Here is a 27393-nt window from a genome sequence, read left to right as displayed (position 1 = left end):
TTAAATTCAGCAAATGAAATACAGCAATTATAAAAGTTTATAATGGTTTGATTTGCTGTCTGGGACTGCTGTTCCTGAGATGTGACTGTCCATCATGTGCAGGACATAATTGGTTACTGTGTAAGAACGTTCACCCACCCAACACTGTTATTAGATTCACCCACTATGCTTGATTGAACATAATGATATTGTAAAAAAATTAAGTCTGGTTCCAAAATAAGTCTACAACTCCCCCCAAATAACCGAACATGTGAATAGAAGCAACCATTCAACGAGGTATTACGTTATGTGCAGTACACGTGCGCCCTAGTATTTAACTCCACATAGTACCCTTTAGAAAGACCGAGCTGAACCAGGGGTTGGCTGTGTCCTGCTCTGTGGAGTGTAACATATTGAATAGCCGGGGGGTTGCAGGGATGCTCCGTGTCCGGGGTCTCGCTTGAGGGAGTGTAAACTATTGGGTGTATAAACAAGAAGGCGGGGGAGTTGGGGAGGAGAACCCTTCTCTTCCAATCATGTTTGCGCGTACATCTTCCAATTCCCCACCGCTCCAGTGCAGCTGTCAACAGCGAAGCGTTTACTGGTAATCAGTGTTATGTTGGGCTAGCTGCATTTTGGGTGTGTGGAGGAAAAAAAACAATTTGAGCATCATGCAAGACACATGTTGAAAGACAATGGTGTGTAAATACTACTTTTACTTTACAAATGCAAGGGAGGTACAAACTACAATCTGTACAATAACATAGATACTAGATATGATTTGATGAACACACTAAACCACCAGCTGAGTCAGGTGCCCATGCAGAATATCCCATCTAAGACCTCCACACACGACACAAGCCGGTGCTAATGACGTCTGGTAACAGCACACTTGTTCAATATTCCCTTAATTGTTAAACAAGTAAACGACTGCTCAAAGCAGGAGGCCTTCAGACCATCTCACAGGCTCAAGTACCGCCGGCAACAAAAAGCACTCACCTCACTGGAGCATGAGTGGCCCCCCTGTGGTTTGGGTCCGAGGCTGACATCGCACCCCCCCCACCCCCCCGCCATCTCCAGAACCGCCAAACCTCCCAATCTTCCACTTGACTCTGCCCACAGAGCTCGGAAAGATGAGGCACACTAGTGCCTCCACCTTCCTCCCCCATGCTCTCCTATCTCGCCTCCAAAATTGGCGGAGTGACTTTCTATACGGCGGTAGGAAAACCCAGACCTGGCCTGGTCTACATCCGTCTTAAGAAAAGCTGTTAAAAGAATCCTCTCCCAGGTGAAGATTTCCTCTTCCTCTGGTGCTTTTAAGTGCCCTTAAAAAGGTGCAGTTTGACTCAGTCCCTCTCTCCTGCTTTTTATCCTCGGCGTTGACAGTTTTTTCTTCCTATAGCAGAATGATAATCATCCCAGGGTCACTGGAATGAGGCCCAGATCGTTTAAAGCCACAGCCCTGCGCTTCCTGTTCGCTCATTTACGACGTTAATGACCGAATGCTGCAGCAAGGAATCTAGGGTAATAAGCAGGGTTTCTGCATCTCCTTGATTGCCTACTTCCTTACACTGCCTCCTCAGAAATGAGCTTGTTGATTATCCCAGTCTAAACCATGTATACAATTTAGCCTCTACTGCTAATTAGAGGTAATCATGCTGTGTAATTTTTTTCAAACAATCACAGATATAATTATGATTTAATTAAACAATGTTATCATGAAGTTAAAGTTTCCCTATCCATGGTAATAATCTATTGTGAATGACTGTTGCCAAATTGTGTTGTCGCCAACTAACGCCCACTACTCCGCTGTGTGAATGAGGAAAAAATATATATATTCTTCCTTCACCACTTCATCAGCTAACACCCACACAAGTACGGATTTGGCACAAGGAGATTTCCCCAGTTCCTCCATAAAAAATCCCACCTCATCTGCTACCAGTGGGAAGCACCCACCTGGGTGCTGCACAAAAGCCAGTGTTCACCACAACGCTCACCACAAACTGGCCGTCTCGATGGAGAGCTGAAGGATTGATGCAATCCAATGAGGGGCATGGGGAAGATTAGGCGGCCATTCTTGGTGCAAGAGCCAGGTTGTGAATTTGGCGAGTTCAGAGCAAACCCCTGTTATTGGATGAGCCCTCGCTGCTTAGATAAGTTGTGTGCTTCACATTTCTTTCTTGGCTCGACTGGCTAATGGATCATTTTATAATGCGTTGATGATTGGGCCGGTAGCCTCGGTAGTCAGGGGGAAAACCGCTAGCGGAGGTTTTTGGATTTAAAACTGGTTTTGATGGAATTAATAGATAGCACTTAGCCTAAGTCCACCTTTTTCATTTTTTTTCCAGCAATCCAAAGATTTCTGAAAAATTATCCAAAAATTCAAAAAAAGATTTGAGCCTGGACAAATCTTATCTTTTTTTACATTCATGGATTTATTGTCTTAGTTAAAAAACAATTATTTATGGACAAAACATCAAGATGTCAAATGAAGTCAAATGTCTATTCATCAGACAATACATCTAAGACGGCCCACATTATAAATAAAATAAACACAGTGAATAACATAAAAGCTCACTGAGAGCAATATTACTGTTGCAAGGATGCTTTTACTGCAGTCCAAAGAGACATCAGCACTCATAATGGAGTGTGGGGCTCCATCCATAGTAATGTTTTTAAAGGTTATGTCTCTATATTCAGGGTCAGAGAACATCGTAGCAGACGCCATGATTTCCCGAGTGAAGCTGCCTCCATGATGCACTTATAAACGCTGCAAAGCTGCATGGTACACATCAGTATAAACACAGACAAAGACACACACACACACACACACACACACACACCAAAACCATACACACTGAGACATATACGTAATCAGTCACAAACAAGTGCATGTAATCAAACAAACGATAAAGCTTATACAAAGGCATGAATAATTCATAGTTAGTCTTTTAATAATGTATGCTTTGTGGATGAAATATTTCTGGTCGAGGCAGAGGTCCAAGACCCTGGCTGCCTCAACTGAACTGCAGCAGAATGCTTATCAGGAGTGTTTTTGTGTGTGTGTGTGTGTGTGTGTGTGTGTGTGTGTGCGTGTGTGTGCGTGTGTGTGTGTATGTATACACAAGTGCTTGTGCAGAGCATCTTCCTGTGACTAGCGGTTTGGCCAAACGGCGCAACAAATTGGAGGTCCCGAGATCAGAGAGGGGAAACAAGGCTGCGAGCGAAACACATCTTTAATGGCGATGTTGTTGTCCTTTCATCCCATTAGAAGCCTGGTAAATGCTCTACATACCAGGCAGAAACACTGAGATAATTACTGTTAATTTCCGGGCGGCCCCTCGGAGCCCTCCTCTGAACGCCCGTCTCCGCGGGCCCCGCCCAACATCAAAGCGTCTGGAGGACGGGGCCTCGCAGGGGGGTGGGGGGGGCCCACGCAGGTTAATGAGGGTTATTGCTTTTGTCAAGGTGAGTTATAGGGAGTCAAGTTCAGCTGATTCTCTCCGTTTCACATCCATTCCAAATGGTTTGACACACACACTTACACCCTGGGTAACTAAGATGTTTTATTCGAACAAACTTGCACTTTTTCTCTTCTTCTTCTCGCCACAGAAGGCAGGGTGAACGGAGGGGAGAACAAAGGCCAGCAAGACACAGTAGCTTCATGTTCATTTGCATCCTATTTGCATGAGACCTTTTCCCTCTCCATTACTTATGTAAAGTACAAGCCAACCCATCAAGTCCGATCCACCACTTTCCCTCTCCGTTTGCAGAGCATACAGCCGTGCACTCTTCTTAGGCCCATATCATTACTCTCTACCCTTAGGGAAGGAGAGCTCAGGTCGTAAGGCCCTTTGTAACGGCAGACACACTGATTTCGTACACTTTGGAAGATAATAACAGACCCAAAAAAGTCCCAGTAGATTAAATCTTTCCAGCAGCGGTTGGGGACTTAGTGTATTGCACCGCCTAAAGATGTATTCCAGGACCGTGAACATGCCGTCTACATTAAATAATTGATTTAATATAACTCTTCTACCAATTCAACAAACTACTGAGAGTGGTTTTGCAGCAACACCTTATCCTCTTTTACAATGTCTGGATCCATTGGTATGCTCAATGAAATGTCAAAGGAATTGCTTCTATCCATTTCACACTCAGACATAGTTGTCATATATGTCTAGCATAGCAAGGTTATGTTACTGTGTAAATATAGCAATCTTTAGCCAGCATTTCATTTAAGTCGAAAGCACCACGCACCACTTGCTTTCAGATTGAATGACAATGATTTATTTTGCAGTGTGTTGAATCCTTGTAAAGCATGAAGCCTCAAAGGTGGGTGAATGTTAAACCAGTTCTTGGATAATGCCCATTCTCTTATGATAGAGTGATTCACACATGGGGTTAATGGTAATGATATCAGTGCTCTTAAACAAGAGCCTGAACAAGATTGTCTGTCGCTGCATGTGTTTCAATGTGCTGGGTTTTCAATTCCTTCGCTGTAGAGAGCCATGGTTGCCTGCTTAATAACGGCATTTTTTTTTTAAAGTATGAGTTGATGTCTCCCCTTTCTGTCATTAAAACCCTCAATAAACCGTGTGTGTTTCTGCCCATTGAATATTCGGTTTGAACATAGACATGTCTCCAAGAGAACCAATCCATTAAGTGAAGTAACAGAGGGGCATTATCAGGCCCAACCATAAAATGTAATTTATTTTAGCAGAAGATTAGGAATACCTGTCTGTATCTAGGACTCATAGGGACAGTAGACAGTCATCACTGGACCAATGTGGTGAGTAATTCACTGCATTAGCCCTTCAACGATGCTACTCTCAACAAACCTGGCATCAGCGTATGAGACAGCTAATTACTGTTAATTATCAACACGATGGCCAGATATTCCCTTCAGCAGCCTGTCGTGCCAATGCAATCATTCCACACATCCAACACACATACAAACTGCCTTGTTTTTTATAAAAACATTTTAAAAAGCTTTGGCTGAACAAGTGTTTAGATAGGGGTCGTAGGTAGGAGGATGCAACACTATGCAGTAAACTCATTTGTGAAACCACTAAAGTTAATGAGCATTCACCCAGATGCACCATAATGATAATTATTTACTGGTGAAGTGAAATCATTTGGCAGTTTACAGCACTAATGGCCAATGGCACTTGCAGTCTTTGTCAGAAAGACAAAACAAGGAAGGGAGCCTGGTTAAAATGAAGTCTACATTAGTGCATAATTAATGGTTTCAGCTGTTCACACTCACAAACTACTTACATAAATACTGGCAGGTAACCTGAAAGTAAATGGGAAATAACCAACCAACAGTCGGATCCTTATTTGCTGTCAGCAGGTCCATGGTCATTTCTAGTACATGATTATATATTTTTGTGCTAATGTTATTTCTTCTATCACTCTATAAAGGTGAAGTTTGTTGCCGATTTGCTAGAAGAATGAAATAGTGAAGTTGCATGATGAAAAATTAACACCTGTTTTCAAACTTTCAAGCTAAACTTATGATTCAGCCAAAGTCACAAAACTTTTAAACTGATTTACTATGTTACTATTCGGATGATACTCGAACGTCAACGCATTTTCATCAAATCAAGCCCTCAAAGCGATAACAATTATTAATATGAAGTACCTTTACCCTTTTTGAGGAAATAATTCAATTCATACAAATATTTAAAGTATTCACCAAACAATATGCTGAAAACTCAAGGACATTATAATATAGGTACTTAAGCATTAAGATGATAGCACAATTACCCAAGATCAGGACGATATTGTGTGCTGTATAAATGCAGAAAAAAAAAGTTGGTTAAGAAAGTGTTGACCCAGTTTTCTTTGGTCTAATGTTTTCTCATATTATGAGGATTATCAAAATAAAAACTGGATGAAAGTGCTTGTATGAAACCAATTTGTAAAAAAGAAATCTATCAGTTAATACAGTTCAACATTTGCTTTGCAAAGGCATTGAGTGAAACAAATTATTCACATGAGCACTATCAGCCTTCTAACACTTACTACACTTCTAACCACCTGATTAAACCTGCATTTTCAATCAATAACTCAGCAAAACCACCTGAGATTTCCTGGACCATATCTCTGATAAATCCTCCTCCTAATCACAATAGTGTTGACTGTTACATCACTCCTCCTAGCATGCACAATGGAGACATACAGCCCCCGGCACGGTGAACCTCTATATCGGAAATGACAGCTCTATTACCTTGCGTGCATGAAGAGCATATCACGGCGCTGGAGATGAATGCTCCCGTATCCCCCCCCCCCAGCAGGTCTCAACGTTATTTCTCATTGTGCAGCTTGTAGCATCCGCCGTCTTCAGTGAGCTGCTAGAGACCAGCCGCGCAACTATTAATACTCATTGTGAGACGACACTGAAAAGCAGGCATTTCGCCACTGAAGAGCATTATTTTCTGGTGGGTGCCAAAACATTATTAGATCCAATGATGAACCGACCTTGGCATTATTACACTATCTATTACTTTATCGACGGCCCACCCTGGTAATATAAGGAGGTGTGAGAACGAATGTGGGGGGCAAGTGCGTTCAGGCGTGAACATGTGTCTGTAAGGGGTATGTGTGTATGTGCCTGTGTGTGTGTGTGTGTGTGTGTGTGTGTGTGTGTGTGTGTGTGTGTGTGTGTGTGTGTGTGTGTGTGTGTGTGTGTGTGTGTGTGTGTGTGTGTGTGTGTGTGTGTGTGTGTGGTATAGTGGGTGAGCAGGAATACGTATTAGTCTTTCAGGGCGCTGTTTATCCAGGATTATGAATCTCTCTCTGAGTAAACCCGATTAACGATGAAGGTCCCCTCGTGTCCTCCTGAGCCACCTCGCCCTATCCATCAGGCCTCACCACCAGCCATAACCCTCCTCTCCAACCCCTTCTTCCTCTGAGACTCCTCTTCCCCTTTTTCAGACAAATTGGTGTTATGGAGTTGGTGGTGGTGGTGGTGGTGGTGGTGGTGTGGCGTAGGTGGTGGTGGTGAAGGTAGTGGTTTCCCAATGATGGAGGTGATGGTGGTGGTTCAAGTTTCAAGTTCAAGTTTCAACTTCAGTTTTTATTCATACATTATAGGAGTTGCGGCCAGTGTTGATGGTAACAAAGTAATCCATGAGAGTACTCCGATTAGTTATGTTGCTACGAGTAACGTCACACAGATACATTCGGCCATGGGCAGGTTAGGCCTTGTTTCCTGATTTGTTACAGAGATATTCAACTGAAGAAAACGCTGTCATCTCCAGCCACTGTATTTCTACAGTGGACAGTCTGCACAATGTCCATTTGAAACCCTTACAGACACTTTCTTTTAGGGTTTACTGCTGCAGGCCGAGATTGTGTTCGCCAATCATGAGCTGAGCTCCAGCAATACGGTTGTTGGAAAAAATGTTTGGGCTTGGTGAGAGAGAGGGGTGGTGGTGGCGATAGTGATAGTGGTGTGGTGGTAGTGGCGCTGGTGGGGATAGTAGTGATGGCCGAGTGATAGGGGGGCTATTGTTGGTTCCATAATGATGTTGGGGATCATGCTAGCGGTTGCGGTTCGATTAGCATAGCAAGAGCAGGAAGTCACAGGTCATTAGCACGCCTTGCAGCCATATTAATTGGATACAAGCAACCGCTGGGAAGCAGCTGTCTGCCTTCTCATTGGCTCTAATTTGATTTTCACACTGTTGGGAATAAGACGTCTCACCTTCTTCTACAGCTGTCACAAGTTGTCGGGCCAGCATGCATGGAATGAGTAATATTCAAACACAATTTCAAATTGATTGTCATTACCGTTCTAATTACAAATGTTTTGCCACCGCTAGAATCACTTGCTGTCAGACTGACTGTTGGCAGCAACACTATGACAGCACCAATACCCCATTGCAATGTCGATTTATTCCTGTGGGATTTATTTAGTCAATTGGATAAACTATCATAAACCAGCCCCATTTTAATCTAAAGCTAGTTAGAAGAATCAATGCTCAATTAAATCGACCAAACACAGTTTTGATATGCATCCCGTTCACCACGTTAGGACTCACCGGCCGGCGGTATTGATACTTCATAACTTCTGCTGTGGTCTTCGTCAGTCTTTGATTTATATATCAAATAGCTTTGCATATCAAAATAGCCTATCCCATTTTCTTTTGCACACAATGCCAACACTGGTTGAAACCCCCTGTTCCGGACACGCCCCCTGGATGTGATAACCACGGTGTTCAACGGAAGGCCACGCCCACGTCCCTTCATACGTGTTTCGCCAACGCGCTCTACTCATTACCCCGGCCCCAGAGCAGCAGCTCATCATGGGGCCCCCGCCATGCAATTTAATTGACCGCGTCTGCGAGCCCGGAGCAGGCCGGCTCTGTCTGTAAACAGCCCGATAGTCGGGGCCAGTCCTTCCTTCAGACACCAGATGATCAATACAGAGACAGGCGGGATCTAACCAACCAAAATAAATCCCAAACCCTAGGGAGGCGCTGTGGGGGGGCTGCTGAGCATGCCCCGCACGCAGGAGCTCCGCAGGTCTCAACCCATTCACGCCACGGCTTCCATTCGTGAGCAATCACTGGCGTTGTCCACAAAACCGCCGCTTAAACATGGTGTTACTTTTTGTGATTCGCTGAGAGTTGGGCTGCTGCTATTCTGGGCTGCATGGCACAGAAAGTCTTGGAAATGCCCTGTTTTCCTTTGTGTATGATATGAATATTGACCAGGTATAGGCCCCGGCTCCGTGCTGTGATCGATAACGATGTGTAATGTCTCTCTCGGCTGGTCTCAGTAATGAGCCTCTCCAAAGTGTTCTCATTTTGTTTGGCTTCGGAGGGGAATAACAAGGTTGTTAGGCACAGAGGTTACATTGATTAAAATCCTGTTCCCCTCGCTTGTTCGATGAGTAATTCTTGGTAATGGGACATGCTTTGCCTCAAGAATCGATCCGGTGGATTCATGGAAGAAGATGAAAATCTATCTGGGGGAAATAAACGAGGGCATGGCGGCAGCGCAGACATAGGCATAAGCTCCTTGGCGGGCTCTTCCCAACACTGGAGGTCTACAGAGTACAGCACAAATATTGGACATTTGCTCTGCAAACACAAATACGTCAGTCTCGTATCTGCAGAAGTTGCCAGCGCTGCAATCCAGGCTTTAGTGCCACGAGTCCAGGATATTTTGCAAAACCCACCAACGGAGCCGTGAATACAAAATAGTATGTGGGAAGATCACTTCCAGCACACAACCTGTTTGTGAGTCATTTGATTTGTGGCCAGGAAACGACATAAAGCGTGCCAGGGAAAGGAGACGGGAGAAGGGAGAGGAAGATGAAGAGACGGAAGAGAACGCACGCGGTACCCTATGGAAATAACCACAACTTCTACCTCCATTGTTCTTTTGTCATGTAAAGCTTATTCTCGCCTTCTCAAAGCAAGGAGCAGTTTTTTTTTTTGGACATTTCAATTAAAGGCACACACACACACACACACAGCATTTCGTTAAGGCAGATCATCGGCATTCTTAGCGAAGTGAGCAAGAGATGGCCTTTTGATCATAATCAACCCCCTCTGAAAGCCCCTCCACCCCCGAGCCTGCCCCCCCTTGGGTCTCTGTAAATGAGGCAGACTTCGGTGCAGGACCAGATGGTGTGTGCTACACTTGTTTCCTCACCCGTTGCCGACTGTTATTTATATGCTGCAGAGGCAATGTCCCCTCCCCCCCCCCCTGCCCCTCCTCCTCCCAGCAACGACGCGCGCACACACACACACACACACACACCAAAACACAAACACACATGCTAAGGCACAGTGGCTAGGAACGTAGCCGTCGGAATATCTCACCGTGAGTCTGGCGGTATCCGCAGTGAAGGAGGCTATGGATCTCTTTAATGTCTCCTCGCTCAATCACTCGCAGGATGCACAGTGGGGGGAGGGGGGTGGGTGGATGGATGACAAGACCCCTCTCCCCCATGCCCCTCCGCTTCCCTTCTCCTTCCTCTCCCCACATGATCCCACCCTCCGGTCTTCTAGACTTCTCCTCACCCACCCCGCCCCATAGAGGACCACCACCATATTCTAGGGTTCCACAGACGCAGCCCCACTCTAAACTGTGCGAGAGCGGCGTGGCACCAGAATGCAAGGCCAATGATTAAGGCTTATTTTACCTGATGTTGTTTCCCGTCCCGTGAGCCGTGAACAGTGAGCTCAGCGAGGCACGGCGAATTAGGGTCCAGCTGGTGTGTCGCCCCCCCGAAACCACCAAGGGCCCCGAGGAAGGGGCCCGCAATGTTCCTAACATCGTTAGTGCTTGTAATGAGAGGCAAGAACCCAAACTGATGAGTAGATCCTGTTCTGTGCTGGATATCTGTAAGTCTGTCTGCCTCTTTATACATCCGTCTGTCTTCCCATACTTGACTGCTGAACCGCCTAAATGATTTTCTTTGTTTACTTTAGTGTAACTTTAGAGCCACCTCCCCAAACAAACTGAACCAATCAGTCTAGTGAGTCCTCAGCATCAGGACCGGTCCTCCTCCTTCTCCACGGGAGGACCATGGCCTGCTGGTGATGCTTGGATGGTTGGAAGCACACGACTTGCTGATGCAGAAACAGCTAATTATCTGTCCTGTCAGCCCACTCGCCTGCCTCGCCAGCAGCCGGGTGTGATTGTCAGCGAAGTCGGCAACCATTTTCTGCTGAAGAGAAAACAATGAGGAGGAGAGAGAGGAGAATGATTACACCAGCGCTGGGGGTCCTTTCAAATGGGGGGCTCAGTTAATCTCATTAAATATTACTTGTTTTCATTTTTTGGAGTGCACTGGTGTGTGTATGTGTGTTTGAGAGATAATTAAGTGTGCAAAGGCCTGTGTTTATTAAAAAATCGCAGCTTTGTTTAAACTTGTTTCTTGATAGTTGTTTTATGGATCAATGCATTTATCCCTTCCACTCATATCCGTCCATTAATTTATTTGATCCACTCATCCATCCATCTATTTATCTATCCATTCAACCACTCATCCATCCATCGATGGATGGATGAGTGGATGGAAGGATGGATCCATTCATCCATCCATCCATCCATCCATTTATCCATTCATCCATCCATCTCAGATTTTAGCAAGTGCACTCACACTGACGAGTCAGAAACAGCTCTAATCACTCGCCGTGCACATCTGGAGTCATCAGCGCAGCCAGATGTGGCGCCGACACACGGCCCTGTCTCTCCCTCCTGAAGGAAGACGGCGACGGTGGCGCCGACGAAGACGATGATGATGATGGGGCCGGGTAAACTGTTTACCTCAACGTTCACGACGCCATGAAATGGAGCACACCTGCGCGTTGACGGCTGACTGCAATTAGCCCGGGCTGCAACAGCCTGCGCCGGGGTAGGAATGAATCGCAACCAAGCGAGTATAATGACTTGTTATTTCAACCAGCTCTCTGGTGGACGAGAGGGGGAGGAGAGATGAGCGTTGTATTAGGTGAACTAAATGAGGACGGGGACTTTGGTTTGGACCAGATAAGAAAAATGCCTTGGGAGGCCATCTAATGATAACAGCCGTCTCCGTCCGCCGCCCGCAATAAACGGGAGCAATCACAAAGATTGACACAATGAGAGCTTGGTGAAAACAGATCAGTTCAAAGACGGGGAGACGGGCATAGAGAGCCACTACCAGCCTGTTGGGTTTAACCCAGTTCCTCGTGTGCTCTTCCTGAGGATCTGAAATATTAAAAAAGTGACAGTATTAGCGCAGCGGGAATATGATCAAAGACGCAGAAACAACACACAGGCATGAGCACTGTACCTTGTTACACTGTGAATTATTAAATATGTGGGCTTATATAAGTATCTCAATTAAATATTGCCATCGAGTTTATGTGTTTTTTACCCTCGTTTTTTTTAATGTTTACTGAGGATTAAACAGCAGATATAGCGTCAGACTTAACAGGAGTGCAGTACAGTATATTTCAAATACTTTTTTTCCCTTTGATCACTTCCCACAAGGTGGCTGTTTTAGGTGTTTAATGAGCATGAAATTAGTTGATGGCTAAAAATATACAAGGGATTATGCGTGTGCGTGTTGTCTGATGTATGATTTTGTGTATGTGTATGTTTGTTTGTTCACCTGTGTGTGTGTGTTCGTGTGTGTGTGTTTATTGTTGTTTGTGTGTATGTGTGTGTGTGTGTGTGTGTGTGTGTGTGTGTGTGTTTGTGTGTGTGTGTTTGTGTGTGTGTATATCTGTTTTGGTGTGCTGTATAAAAGCGTAGCGTTGTGTAGTATGTTTGTTTGTTTGCTGTGTAGTACAGCTGTGGTAGAGATGGTAGTAGAGTGCGTGGAGCTGTTGTCTGGAAGGGTTGCGGTGGAAACAGAGATTGGTAAGACACAGGCTAGACGGAGAGAGGAAAGAGGGTCAGAAAAGCGCCTTGGGGCTGGCTGAACTCACACACACACACAGAACTACACACACACACACACACACACACACACACACACAAACACACACACACAGAACTACATGCACACTCAGAACTACACACATACAGACACAACTACAAACAGATACACACAGACAGAAACACAGCACTACACACTTATACACACACACACACACACACATACATACACACGCACACACAAACAAAATTACAGAGAGCTGTGTTCAACCACAAAGCTGTAGACATATGTCTGGCCCGGATTCTTTCACAGACACACCGAGACATGACCTATGGTCAGATAGACAGTAGGAAAGGACACGAGGAGAGGAGGGCAGAGGAAAGGAAGGGAGGACGAAAGAGAGGAGAGGAGAGGAAAGGAGGGGAGGACAGAAGAGAGGAGGGGAGAGGAGGGGAGGACGGAAGAGAGGAGAGGAAAGGAGAAAAAGAAAGGGAGGAGAGCAGGGGAAGAGTGAAGGGGAGAGGTGGAGAGACGAGTCCAGGGGAGCAGAGGAGAGGAGATGGAGAGGAGAGCAGATGGTGCGATGTCTCCTCCCCCACATCCTCCATCTCCATTTCTCCGCGCCGTCGTTCGTCTGCCACCTGTGGAGGAGGGGCCCTTCTCCGTGGGGCCATGCTCCCACAGCTCACGCCTCATAGGTCAATTGTCGCAAACAAGAAAGAACAGGTCACCCCCAAACTTTAACCGAGGAACTCAAAAGTGGTTAATAGGCGACAGATCATTTGAATCAAATGTGCAATGATAGACGAGACACGTTCAAGGCCACCCTGACATCAATTGCTGAATTTTTGTCTTTTGATTGAAACAATCCCTGAGCGATAAGTATAACGTAAAGTGTCTTTCAGTTGAAGGAAACTTCTCGGGGTGATATTGTGCGGCAGCAGGCAGCAAGACATTTCAGTGAAGTATTCTGATCCCTATGAAGGTCTTTATTTGCCGAGCACACAAAACAGAATGAAGAAGGTCAAGATCGCGACTCCTCGTCGATGACACCCACGCTTCGTCTGGGCGGGAAACTGTCCACGGTGCGACCAATGCCTGCTAGGCCGCGCTAACTGACCGACTGACTGGCTGGCTTCGCTCCTCTCTGGTTGACTGGCCACCATGACGAGCCTGTGAGAGGTGAGGATACAGGCTGTCCCTATTCTGTCAGCGCTCTCCCGTTTGGCTCTGACCGGCCCTCAACACATCCATTCAGGCCCCCTGCGGCTCAGCCAATAAATCACTGTCTTCCAACACAATGTGGACATTTGCACGTTTTTTTTCGCTCACTGAACCGAGCTCCGTCAAGTTTGAATAAGCCGACATTCAAGCATGTTCTATTTGTGTCCGAGTGTGAGCCGTCTTTAGTGTCTCGCTGTAAGCGGACGTGTAGCTAAGCGAGAGCAGATCCGGTTGCCGGCGCACATTGCCACCGGGCCAAATTCAAGAGTTGTTAAAGATGCGTGCCTTTCTTTGGATCGCAACCGTATCGGTCTCAATGGAGCCGCATCCCTCCAGAACCGCCACTTCAGTGGTTTCCTCATTTCCAGCATTTCCCTTCAACTCCTCCACCCCACCCTCACCCTCTCATTCTCTCCCCCCCCCCCCCCTCCCCCCCCCCCCCTCCCGGATTCCGTGGGATGTTAAGTGTTTCCCAGCTGCTAAAGTCTCATGCGGTCTGACGTCTCTGAGCCAACCACATTGTGCTACCCCCACCCCCAACCCCCCCCAACGACAACATTTTATAATTCGTGTTGCCTTCCAGTACCGCGCCAAACACTGACAACCCTGTCTCGCGTCGCTCCTAAAGACGGAACACTGTCACCGCTCTACCTTATCTGACGTCGCCAAATGTGGAGGGAGAAAGGAGAGAGACGCATTATTGGCAGTGGCAATCTGTCTCTCCACACGAGTTTTCAGTATCTGGCTGCCACGCTAAGTCATTAATCTCCGAGCGCTCTTCTATCAACGCAAAGTGTCCAGATATCCCCGGACCCGACTCTCCATCAACTTCACATTATGCACCGTGAGAAATGATAGCAGCTGTCCCGTGACCTGATGGAGATATGTGTGCAGTCATATGGGCCCATTCATGGGGAGGCCCCCGACACTCAATCAGTCAGTCAATAACCACCGATTGGGCCCTACTGTGATGGATGTGAGATGAAAGGGATTTAGTGTCCAACAAGTATGAATGAGGGCTGCTAATGGTCGAGTCCCGCCGAGAGCAAACTGGGTGTTAGGAAATAAAATCAAATAGAAAACATTGGATGGCAGAATAGAACGTCTTTTTGGGTCGAAACGAATCAAGCACACAATTCCTGCAGGCAATTGTTCGTACATTCACGCACCTGTCATCACTGTCAGATCTCAGAAATTGAACATGCAAAAAAGTGAGGCATTATTTTGCTATGCTCTGTGACCAGAGGCACTCTTTTGCATGGAGAAAAAGTAGGGCAGCTGGGATTGGCTGGAACTGAGGAGTAGGCAAATGGATGAACCCACAGAGACTCTCCACACTATCAACACCTGGGGCCCTATCTTGCATCCGGCGCAATTGACTTTCTCACTGGCGCATGTGTCGTTGCTTGTTTGCAACTGGCGCAGAGCGTTCTTTTCCCTCCTGCGCCATGCGTCGGTAAATTAGGGAATGATCTTGCGCCCCAAGGGCCGGTTAGGCGAAAGGAGGAGGCATGTTCTGGTGCAAACGTTCCCTGGTGCTTTTTTGCAATTTTTAGAAATCACTTGCGCCACAAACCAGGAAATACCTGGTTTAAAGTCAGTGGCGCGTTGTTCAGATGCTATTTTAAGGGTGCATGCATAATGTTGCTTGTGCACCTCGCGCATACACTTTGCTTCTCTCATCTAACTAGCCACACATTCTTGGTAAATTATTTGGGAAAGAACAGCTGATACAGCGGTAATAAGTTGTACTTTTAAATCAATGCATCTGCAAACACTGTACAGCAAACACATATTTTCTTGACACAGACATCGTGTACATCTTTTAGGATTGATGAGTATTTTATTGTGAGAAAACATTGTTACCGCGAGTGACGGTTAAAAAGAATGAATGAATGCGGGCGCGCGTGTGTGTATGTGTAAAAGAATTAATGAATGTGGGCGCGTGTGCATCCATCTGTTTAAACACACGCAAACTAAACACGTAACGCATAATACAGTCCATGGCAATGTATATTAACGGGGGGACACATGCATATTAGGAACACAAGTCGATAACGATAATGCATACAATACTGATAAGAAACAATGTTTATAATGTATTGCGTATATCATATAAATCATATAAATAGAACCACAGTTACCTCATATCATATGTGTGTTAAGTTTTCTTTGCCGAAATTTATTTGAGTATTTCTGAAGTTGTGGAAGAAAACCTTATTCCATGTGTGAATTAGGCCATATTATTTGACCATAAACTGAGCCATTTGAAGTTTGAAATTCATGTGCATCTGTCTCATCGGAGACTGCAGACGCGCAGTCAAAATATCAACCCGTCAGATTCAAATGCGCTCATGGATCTTAAAGGGGATGGGAGCTGGCACTTTCATTGGTTTATTGCACGTTACGCCCAAACCACACCTCCGGATAATTAGGCTACTTCAGACCAACCCTTTTTAGATTTGCGCCGGGCGCAAGAGTCATTTATGCGCCTGTAAAATAGCAACATTGCCATAGAACCGCCCACAAAGCTACTTGCGCTTGGCGCTTCTCACTTGCATTTCAGACCGTTAAAATAGGGCCCCTGGACTCACACCTTAAGAAAAAGGTTTTTTATGGACTATTAGTATTATTGTTGTTATTTTTCTAGCTGTAGTAGTAGTTGTAGTTGTGGTAGTCATCAAAGTAAATAATGGATTGAATTTATATAGCGCTTTTCTAGACACTCAAAGACGCTTTACAGTGAAGGGGGAACCTCACTAACCAGCACCAGTGTGTAGCACCCACTAGGGTGATGCGCAGCAGCCAATCTGCGCCAGAACGCTCACCACACACCAGCTTGAGGTGGAGATCCTTGTTATTTCTACATATGATCTACAATGGGGAGGAAAAACATTGGAGAACAAGAAGAGAATAATATTAAAATAACTTTCTTAATAGCGCATATTCTAATGAGAGTTACTGGAGCGAAGGGTCAATGGTTTGTTGATCTTTACTATCGATGCTAGTTATTAATGTGTCAGTTAAGATTGACGCCAAGACATGTTAATAACTGCTAATAAGTGCTCCTTAATTAAATGTACTAAAAACTTCTCCATCAGTGGATGATCATTGACATTCACCATGTAAACAATGGTGATGATCAATTTGCCAGCCCTTAAATCAATGTGGATGAGTCCATCTCCCAGAGAAAACAGAGGGTCCACTGATGTAATTTATTTATCTTTTCAATCCAACCAATGATGACCCAACTGGTGCATACAATTGCAGCCAAATCCACCTCATTAATGACTTTATGAATTAATCAGATAATTGCATAGTTGGGGCTTTGCAAATGCACATATTGAGGGGAACACATGAGAATGAATCATAAGATGTTCTATTAAACAGTATTAAACACTTAAACTCCCCAGACATAATGGCACATAATGGAACTTGAGTAGGAGTTAGCCAGATGGCTGATTTGAAAGAAATGAACCCCCTTTTTGAACAGTCCAGAATGTATGTCATCTTTAGCTCCGTGACATCACATCATCACACAGCGCTTACAGGGTGTTTTACAAGTGGCCAAAGAATTCTCAGAAACGATCCACAGGGATACTTCATCCGAGGAGAGCCGAGTTGAGTTGAGAAATATTAAAAAAAAATAGAAAAAAATACAAAACTCAGATCTTTCCCCAAATCCTTTCTGAAGCAAGGCTGAGGTACAGAAGCTAGTGAGACCCGGCAGCTCTGCAGCTGAATTGAATTCATATTCATGTTTTATTTGGTTTCTGCTTCATTATTGATTGCAAAGAGGAGACGGAGATCTATATAAAAAAAGAAAGAAATAACAGCCTGGTAGCAATGTAGAGCGATAGAGAGCAAGAGAGCGAGACAGCGAGAGGGAGAGAGATATAGAGAGAGGGAGAGAGAGAAAGTCGAGGTCGAGTCTTCAAAGGGCCAGACTGCTCTACTTAAAGATCTTTAAATAGTGCCCTTCACCAGAATGCTTTGCCCTGGTCGCCTCTTTCCGGCTTGCACTGATTCATCGTGGGTGCACCAGGGGCCTTGCAACATGTCTCAAATGGCCCTCCATTGAACCTCAAAGTCCAAATGAGCTACAGCTATTGTCCAAATCTTGGTGTAGTCTGTCCCTTCAAAGTCCAAACAAAAATAACTTTACACACACCGAGAGTGATTTAATGGGGGGGGGGGGGGGAACATCATCCACATGATGAGCAGCCATCTTGACCTGCTGTAGTGAACCCCTGTTTGAGTGCAGTGCGCCATTGATTGGCTTTCATTTCACTGGGGGCATCATTTGGGGCAACCAGACACACAGTAGTGGGATATTGGGCCTCTGGCAGCGCACGTCCCAAAGCCTGCTAAACTAAACGCTCTCAAGTGGACGTGGGCTTGAATGTAGGCTAAATGGCTGCAATGAATGCCTCTGTCTCTCGCGCTGTCGCTCATTACCCTCCTCTTGATTCCTGGGAGCCTGTAGTGTGTATGTGTGTGTGTGTGTGTGTGTGTGTGTGTGGGTTTGTGGGTGAGTGCGTGCGTGCGTGTGTGCTTACCGCGCATCACTTGCCTGCATGAAGGAAGGTGATTACAGCATTTTCCTAGAGATTGCAGCCAACCTCCTCTTCTCTCATCTCTCTTCGCCCATGCTCTCTCGTCTCTGTCCCCCATGCTTGCTCTCGCTCTCTCTCTCTCTCTCTCTCTCTCTCTCTCTCTCTCTCTCTCTCTCTCTCTCTCTCTGATTGGCCGTGTTCACCACCACAAGTGAGTCATGATGAGTTCTAAAGACAATCGTTTAATCAAAAGCAGAAAGGAGAATAGGTCGAATCAGAGCAAAAAACGATGTATGTCAACAAAACGACATAGACAACACAAACGACAGTGAATATAATTCAGGTGAGTATTGATGAAAATCGATCAAAATCAAGGCTGTTGCGGCCAGGGGTAACATGGGGATGCAGAGGTGTATGCGCGCGTCTCGGGCCTACGCGTTCCTGAGCTGAGGCTCAAGGTACTCAAGACCCAGATGGGCGAAGATGTCTTCCTCACGCTCTGCATCCAGGAACTCTTTCTACAGAGAGGGACAGAGAGAAAGAGAGAGAGACAGAGACAGAGACGGGGGAGAGAAAGAGAGAGAGAGGGAAAGAGAGAGAGAGAGAGAGACGAGGGGGGGAGGGAGAGAGAGAGAGGAGGGGGGAGGGAGAGAGAGAATGAGATAGAGGATGGGGGGAGAGAGAAGGACAGAGAGAGAGAGCGACAGAGAGAGAGAGAGAGAAAGAGGGAGAGGGCCAGAGAAAGAGAGGGAAAGAGATAGGAGGAACGAGGGCGAGAAAGAGCGAGAGAGAGAGAAAGAGAGACACAGAGAGAGAGTAAGGACAAATAGATCCATGGACAATAAGTGAACACGTCTCATTGACTTCTTGGGCTAGCATGGCCGGGTCGGAGCTTATCTGATCAATGAAGAACAAACACTGTTGGTTCTAGTGTGGGGATCAAGTCAGAGACAAGAAAGACACTCAAGTCTGATGGACTTCCTGGATGAGACTCCAACCGGATCCAAAGCCATTCAACAATGGAAACACTGCTATAGGTTTTTTCCGTGCGTTGTTCTGCACCAATCACGCGGTGGCGTGAGCAGTGGGGTGCGGGGGCGGGGGTTACCATGGCAGTCCGCTGCACCGCCCCCTTGTCTTCTCCCAAGTAAGCACTTTAACCTTGCTCCGGGTGATTACACGCTGTACGGCCAGATGACCGCTTTCGCTGACAAATCACGACAGGGCCTATTAACTGCCGGCCATTTTTTCCCCCCTCCCTTTCTTCCACCGGAGCCAACCCAGTGGCCCGGCAACACTGTGGGAATGGAGGCATCACCCCCCCACCCACCACCCCTAACCCCCCCACCCCTCAGCCCTACGGTGGGGGTGAGGGGTGGGGAGACTGACTCACCTTGGTGGTGAGAAAACAGCCCCCGAGAGGGGAAGGCAGCGGCTGACACATCCGACCATGGGCGAGGAATAAAGCAGACGTGACGCGGACGCCAAAATATTACAGAGAGAGAGAGAGAGAGAGAGAGAGAGAGAGAGAGAGAGAGAGAGAGAGAGAGAGAGAGAGAGAGAGAGAGAGAGATGTGTAGAGAGAGAGAGAGAGAGAGAGAGAGTGATGTGTAAAGAGAGATAGAGAGAGCGATGTAAAGAGAGATGGAGAGAGAGAGAGAGAGAGAGGGAGAGAGTGATGTGTAGAGAGAGATAGAGAGCGACAGAGAGAGGGAGAGAGAGAGAGAGAGAGAGAGAGAGAGAGAGAGAGAGAGAGAGAGAGACATAGAGAGAGCGAGACAGGAGCACGTAAGGTTTGCAGTGCCAGCCAGAGGCAAGCGAGAACAAATGGTGGCACGGCCCCCGCTGGCCAGGCGTTTGATTTATAGCGCAAACGACAACCCGCCACACTCGAGTTCAGGTGAACGTTGGATTACAGACGCCAGCCACATCCCAAATGCTACCGCTGTCCAGTCCCCATTCCCATCAATCCTGTGGACCTCATGGCCACACTGTCGTACACACACACACACACATACTCACATACAGCCCCGACATGCTCTGTACACAACGGCCTGGCGGCTCTGTTGGCATAACAACACACAGCGGCCGTGTTGAGAGGTGTCACCTTAAAGTGAGACTGGGCGTGGCCAATAGAGTGCCAACGCCCTCGTTCTCAGCTCCTAATCCCAGAGAACAGGGTGAGAACAGAGCGACCTCGCTGAACCAACAAAGAGTGATGACACTGTTACCAAGACAAACACGTGGAAGTGAACCGTCACACAGTCACCGGCGGCTGGGTGGAGGGAGACAGGGAGGAAGAGGAAGAAGAGGAGGAAGAGGAGGAAGGGAGGAAGAGAGGGAAATACGTTTCTATAAAGAACAGACGAGAAATAGAGAACGGAGGACAAAAAAAAGAAAGAAAAAAGAGGAACAATAAGAAAGACGATTCAAATGAATAAACAAAATAACCTTTTAAAAAGATTGGACAAGAAAGGGAAAGACAAGAAGGAAAGAAAGAAAGAAAGAAAAGAGAGGAACAATGAGAAAAATCAATCAAGAAAGTAAATCAAGAAAGAAAGAAAGTTCCAAAGACCTGAAGAGCTAATGATAGAGCCAGGAGGAGAGGTCCAGGCGGGCTCCGGCCGGCGGCAGGGTCAATGTGTTTGGTGTTGGTCCGTCCCACCAGTGGACGTATTGTTCAGCGGGATCAGGTGGGCCTGTGGAGCTCCAGGTTACCGGGCAGATAGAATAATACAAGAACGCGGAGGGCCCACATGAGATTCCCCTCACATCGCAATTCTTCCATTGTCCTGGATCAAGAGTAAACCCTGGCTCACACAGGATTTTGCCCACTCTCTTTTGCTACAAATCCATACCCCCCTCCCTGACAAACACACACACACAAAAAAAACAGCACATCAGAGACACACATCCACAAGCCCCCTCGCCCACCACTAGCACACGAGCCCAGAATAAAACAAATGTACACTAAACCCCAGTTCCAAGGAGGGAATCAGTAGTGTTCATGCCCCCCCCCCCAGTTATACAACAAGGAGTTTAAAGGCATGCCGATGGTAAATGAGCAAAGCGAGCGTGTCTGAGATTGGGCTGGCGATAGCTCTCACCCTGGCAGGCGACTGGCAACGGCGTAACGCCTCCATGGGCGCCAGCTGCTCAAGAAACACCAAGTGCTGCGTCTGTGCGTGTGTGTTTGTGTCTGTTTGAGTGTGTGTGTGTGTGTGTGTGCATGTGTGCGTCTGTGCGTGTGTGTTTATTTGTGTGATTGTATGCGTGTGTTTGTGTGTATGTGTGCATGTGTGTGTCTGCATGTATGTGTGTGTGCGCGTCTGCTTGTTTGTGTCTGCTTGTGTGTGTCTGTGGGATTGTGAGTGTGTGTTTGTGTGTCTGCTTGTGTGCGTGTGGCCGTCTTCTTGTGTGTCTGTGTGTGTGTGTGTGCTTCTGTGTGTGTGTCTATGTATATGTGTGTGTGCGTGTGTGAGTGTCTATGTGTCTGTGCGTGTGTGCGTCCGCTTGTGTGTGTGTGTGTGTGTCTGTGTGTGTGTGCGGCCACTTGTTCTTTGTCAGTGTGAGTGTGTGCATGCTCACGTGTGTGCGTCCGCTTGTGTGTGTGCATGTGTATGTGGGTATGTTTGTGTGTGTGCGTGCTCACACATGTGCGTGTGTGTGTGTATGTATATCAGTGGGCCCGGTGTCCTTGGCTTAATAAGCTGCTAATCAGAGCCATGTTCCTCCATCCGCTGTGTGACGCCGTCCCTGGTGGACCGCAGTGTGCGTGAGCAACGGTTAGCTGGCAAAACGTCTGCCCCGGTTCCGCTCGCCGCGGCTATCGCCTAACCCTGCTCGCCACCCCGACCCCCCCACCTCCCCCCGACACCCCTTCCCCCGGCTCGCCGGCTTATGGCTGGCTGCCCACCCAGCATGATACTGCTTCAAAGAGGGGGGAGAGGGACGTAAAGCATTAGGGAGAGAGAGAGAGAGAGAGAGAGAGAGAGCGAGAGCGAGAGCGAGAGAGAGAGAGAGAGAGAGAGAGAGGCGGGATGTGAATGAGAGAGCGAGGGGTCGAGAGAAGGAGAGGGAGGAAGAGAAAATGGGAGAGGGCGAGAAGCGGAGAGGACGAGAAGGGGAGAGGTAGGGGGAGGCTTGAAGAGAGTTTATGAGGGACTAACCACAATATTGTTTGTGTGCGTTTTGCAGAAGTAAAGAATAAAGATTTAGGAGGTTCAACAGACGCAGTCGTTATGGTCGGTAATGCAAAAGGCAGGACAGACGGGCGGGCGGACAGACGGACAGACACACAGAGCTGGACTAGGCACATCCACTGTCGTAGTCTTGTGATTTGCGATCCCAACCGCTCTACCAGACACTGACTGAGTACGTCTCAAGGGCATATTCAGGTTGTATTGACTAGAGCTCTGCTTTCATGTGTGTGAAAGCACTGCTTGAGACTTTTCTAGACTAGAATCGGGATTGTACTACCTGCTTGTTGAGAAAAAAGTGAATATTTGACATTTATTGTAAAAGTTCAGAAGAAAGTGAGGCCCTTCGCTTGAGACTCACAACCCCCGAGCGCACTCAGGACAGGAGGTAAGGAACAACCAAAAGAAACGTGGAAGTTGTACCCCCACCTCGCCAGACAAACTTTTTTCCCCCCCTCTCCTGTCTTACTCGTTCAACCTCAAAGATCAATCGTGAGCGATCCCCCCCCCAACCCTGGGGGTGATCTAGACTACAAACCCGCTGCCACGGTCAGCCAGACCAGACCTCAGGTTCACGTCACCACCAATCACACGGCCAATTAGGACAAGCTCCACAGAGCGCTGGCCGGCCTCCATAAAACACCAGCTATCGTGCAGTCAATCACTCCGCGGTTCCTCCCTGCCTCCCCCACTGCTGCCCTCTGCTGATCAGCGACCAGGGGACAAACACGGACCAAATGATCAAGTCCTGGTCATAAAGCACAGGATTTACGGTGAATGCGCCGCATCGGTCCTGCACCCTCACTCACATCTGCTCTCTTTTAGTGCTCTTTGCCTCCGCAGGGTTGTAAACATTTGCAAATCAAAGGTATTTCATTTGATTGGTTGATTGTGTTTTTTTACAGCCTCGTTATAAGTTTGGCAACTTTGGAGCCATTGATACCTTTTTGAAACCCGACCAGTATATTGCTGGTATCTGTCTGCCTAAGACAAGACACGTTAGATAAGAGGTCTGTTTTGAGCTCTTTGCAGGAATGTGCCCTCTGCTTTGAGCTAATCGAAGGGTCCCCAGCGGGGCAGTACCCCACGGACCCACTCCATGTGTAGGCCTACACAAATAAGGCCTGCTTCAGACACTTTCCACGCAGGTTTCTGAATGTATAGAAATAGAAGAGTGGTGAGGTTTTAGGAACTGGTGCGCATCTTTCAGACCGCCCCTTTCCATGCATGTAATGGAATGACTACAAATCCACAGCCGGTGAGAATATGCGTACATCTTTCACACCATTGGTACCGTTTAAGGTAGGCTTGTTAGTTTCAAGTGTGAAGCTGCAAAGTGGCAAAGAATTATTATAAAAGTGTATGGCACAATTGATGGGATTTTTCTTTCACTACATTGTGTTCTGATGTTAAAGTCAGAACAAATTATAACAGTGATGACTCGGTGGTTAACCACCATTTTTGACAAGCCTTCATTTCGTTCTATCTTGAGTTTGTCGCTATGCATCATAGTAATTATAATGATCATTATTTAAATAAGCAAATAAAATGCTTGATCTTTCTAAAAATAAACAAATAACTAACACTGTGCGCAGTTATGCACTTCTTAGCTCACGCTGGAAATCAGATTATTTATTTCATTCTCCATCTGCCTCCGTGGCTCACATCTAACTTCTTCTTCTCATTGATTTGGTTACTTTCTAGCATTCGACTTGTTTCGTCTTATTGGTAACGCCAGAGACCAAATGATACGCGTTTTTCTTCTGTCAATTATTCCAGGTTCACAGTTTGTCAAATGTTGCGTCCACTTCTCCACCAGATTTTTAAATGCCATTTCTCCTCAAAAGTAAACTAAATGCTATTTATAGTAAATTATAGAAACGGATCCCACGCAAAAAAAACGGGGAACAGACATAAGTGGGGTTTAGTAATGGGGACATTTCCTGTTTAGCATGTTGACAGCTTGCTACAGCTAAATGGGTCTAGATGCCAGGGCTTCGATCACTAGGGTCCCCCCTGCATGCGTGTCCCTCAATTGGGAAGGAAATTGCAGACGATCTGAGGAGACTACACCTCTGCAAAGAAACATAGACTCCAATTTGACGCGATCCATAGACTGTATGTGATGGGATGGGTTCAGTCCCAGGTCTTTAGGAGATGAGGTTCAGACCGAGGACTGTATGAGATGGGTTCAGACCAAGGACTTAATGGGATAAGGTCCAGGCACAGGGCTGTGTCAGATAAGGTCAGACCCAGGACTTTTAGAGATGGGGTTCAGAGACAATCTGCTCCAGTGCTATGAGTTGCAGCACTAACCATTGGGCCGCAATGGCAGCTTGTCACACACCTGTCATAGCCAGTGACAGGTTATGACAGCTTTCCTCAACACTATCAGCCCACCAGCAGAGATGCTAATTTTGACGATGCCAGGGGATAAGTGTTGTTTTGCCTCTCCGTTTGGCACTGGCCCCTTAATCTGTTTCATGTTATGACGGGGAACAATGCGAGTCTGCATTTAAATAGGACATTTTCTGGTACACTCTTTGATATTTGTGCTGAGCTAGCGGTCTGCGGTGCTAGGGATGCAACACAACACCCTCGATGTCCACATGAGGAACTTTTAGTGAGATCTGTAGCGTCAATAAACCCGCACGCCAAAGCCCGGCTGTATTAGACGGTTGGAACCAATGGGGCTGGATCTGTTCGTTACTCTCCTGTATTGAGGTCCAGAGAGCTGTTTGGAGGTTATACCATCACTCAGATGCGAAGAGGGTTCTGAGGCGTATTTCTAATGATTTGAATGTGGTTGTTTACAGTTCATCAGTATTACAGCACGCAGGTGTGCTCCAGTACAGACATAAGAAACGATTGCATCTTGATCAATGAAGGCCTGGTTGACCCCTTGCAGGCTCTGGAGCGGCAGACGCTCCTTTAGATTGTGTGAAGTCCTCCCGGCCCCCTTGTCTTGCCAGCATGTAATTGTAGCCCTGCTTTCCTCCAGTATAGACCCAAACAGAACACTCTCCTAATGATAACAATAAATTAACTTTGTTTGCTCCACTGAAGCCCGTAAATAATTAATTGGTTTGTTTGAAACGGGGCTGGTTTTGCATGTCCGATGTGCTTCCTGCAACCAGAGCGTGTGTGATCAGATTCGTCTGCGTCAGCAACACGCGCTTTGTTCAATTAAAACAACACGCGCAGCCAACAAAATATGAGCTCTGGAGCCAGAGAGACAGAATCACTTTAAGAGTTTGCCCACCGTAACACCTGCCATTGCTTTTGGGCCTGCTCAATACTGATCCGCTTAGTTTGTTCATCGCTGGGGCCTCAGAGGTTTGATTGAGACTGTGTGTGAGCCGGTGTGAAGCCCCAGCAGATCCTCGCAGGGTTTTTGTTTGTGTGAAGATTTGTGAACACAGCGCTTTTGAAGAGGGGCTGGTTCACTGCTTATTCCACTAATTACAAAATTAGCTAATTACCACTACAAATAAGAATGAGCAGGCTGGAATAGTTTGAAATAATGCTCACTGATTGTAGCCTCCTACAGCCACTCACAGGTCGTATTCACTGAGATAGTAGAATCTTAAGAATCTGAAACACACTAGAAGTAGGTTGTGCGGACATTGATAAGAGCTTTAGAATCTGGTTGATATTTTCTGATAAAGCAACCTAAACGGTACCTCTGCTAGCTGTTAAGTTACCGCAAGCCATTTTAAAAGTACTTATACTAATAATGTTAAAAAGTATATTGCATATAAAGTATATAGTACATAAACAGTTCCTTCAGGATATATATTTGCATGGAGGGCCTCAATTTGTATGTCCTGGGTGCATTTGCTTTGCTCGATGATATAATAATATAGTATTGTCTTGCAAAAATGTATTTCAGGATTTTGAGCCCCATTCCCAGTAGCTAACAATGTACCACTCAAAAATATGCACAATATACACAGGGCAAGAGCAGAACACACGGGTATGGAAGAAGCGCTGGCAGCCAGAGGTTTGTGTAAATAAATGAACAAGATGAATGGGCCTCCAAAGTATGGATACAGCAAAAAAAAAATGGAACCCCCCACCACCACCGTGCAGTTCATTAAGACCAGTTACCAACAAGTTCTGACGGGCAGGCTAGTTCATCTGTCTCTGAAGCATTTGGGTCAACCCTGATGAAAAGGGCCCATATTTGTCAGTGAAATTGCTTATTAGCCTTGAACCTGGCACATTGCAGTGGACCCTTATAGTTCATTCTATGAAGATCCAATATACTTGCAGCTCTACTTTACCAAAATTGAGAAAACTAGGATCTATGAATGCAATTTGAAAATACATCCATGCTGCTCCCACTAAAAGCTGTACCCTCCCCTACTCGGAGAGCATTAGAAAACAGGTGTAGCCTAAGTGGTTTATTCATTGAGATGTATGTAAATGGGATCGAGGCCAATTTTGTTTTGAATGAGTCAGGGAGTGGATGCAGTGGTTGGAGCATTTTGATTTACCAAGCCTGCTTGGTGATTTACTATGATAAAAGACCTGGGTATTAAATGTGTGAAATGGTTCTTAAGACGGATTCAGATCAGGAGGGGCGTGCAGGTCTCTATCTCACAATCAATCTTTTTGAAGTGAACCATCTCCATCTCCCAGTGAGCACAGTGCTCGCCGTGTTGTCATGTGTGCGTCAGCGGAATTCAGGCATTTCTGCAGCTTTATTAACGTGACTGAAACAAGATTGAATTACATGAGTGTTCAACTGTAGAGATATGATTGTAGGGTACAATGGTTGCATGTGTTAATGATTTTCATCTTGATTTTAATCTGGCTATACCATAATTGCGTTAATTGTGGTAAGTACTAGCCAACACAACGTCTTGCAACAATCTATTTGCATCTTGCAAATGCCACCACGCCACTGAGCTGAGGAAAATGTATGTAGCTGTCTATGAAGCGTAAGAGCCCAAGTAATGTCAGACACAATGAACCATAGAGGAGGTGGTTGCCATGCATCAGTATTCCCCAGATTGTACCCCATTATGAACGCGGG

The 27393-nt window shown here is 46.3% G+C and overlaps 1 protein-coding gene across 1 annotated transcript in view; it reads right to left on the bottom strand.

Annotated features, from left to right (window-relative positions):
• Positions 1–18584: 18584 nt before the first annotated feature.
• Positions 18585–27393, bottom strand: part of dntt (deoxynucleotidyltransferase, terminal) — a gene marked incomplete at both ends in the record, with an annotated part of 60777 nt that continues 51968 nt past the window's right edge. Inside the window, one exon of the mRNA XM_079730846.1 lies at positions 18585–18671. Coding sequence (XP_079586972.1) covers positions 18585–18671 — 87 coding nt within the window. The remainder of the gene's footprint in view (positions 18672–27393) is intronic.

The sequence above is a fragment of the Pollachius pollachius genome (genome assembly GCF_949987615.1).
Source record: "Pollachius pollachius genome assembly, chromosome: 2".
NCBI lineage: Eukaryota > Metazoa > Chordata > Actinopteri > Gadiformes > Gadidae > Pollachius > Pollachius pollachius.
Note: the sequence above shows the minus strand (reverse complement) of the source record. Positions and strands in the feature narration are given on the sequence as shown.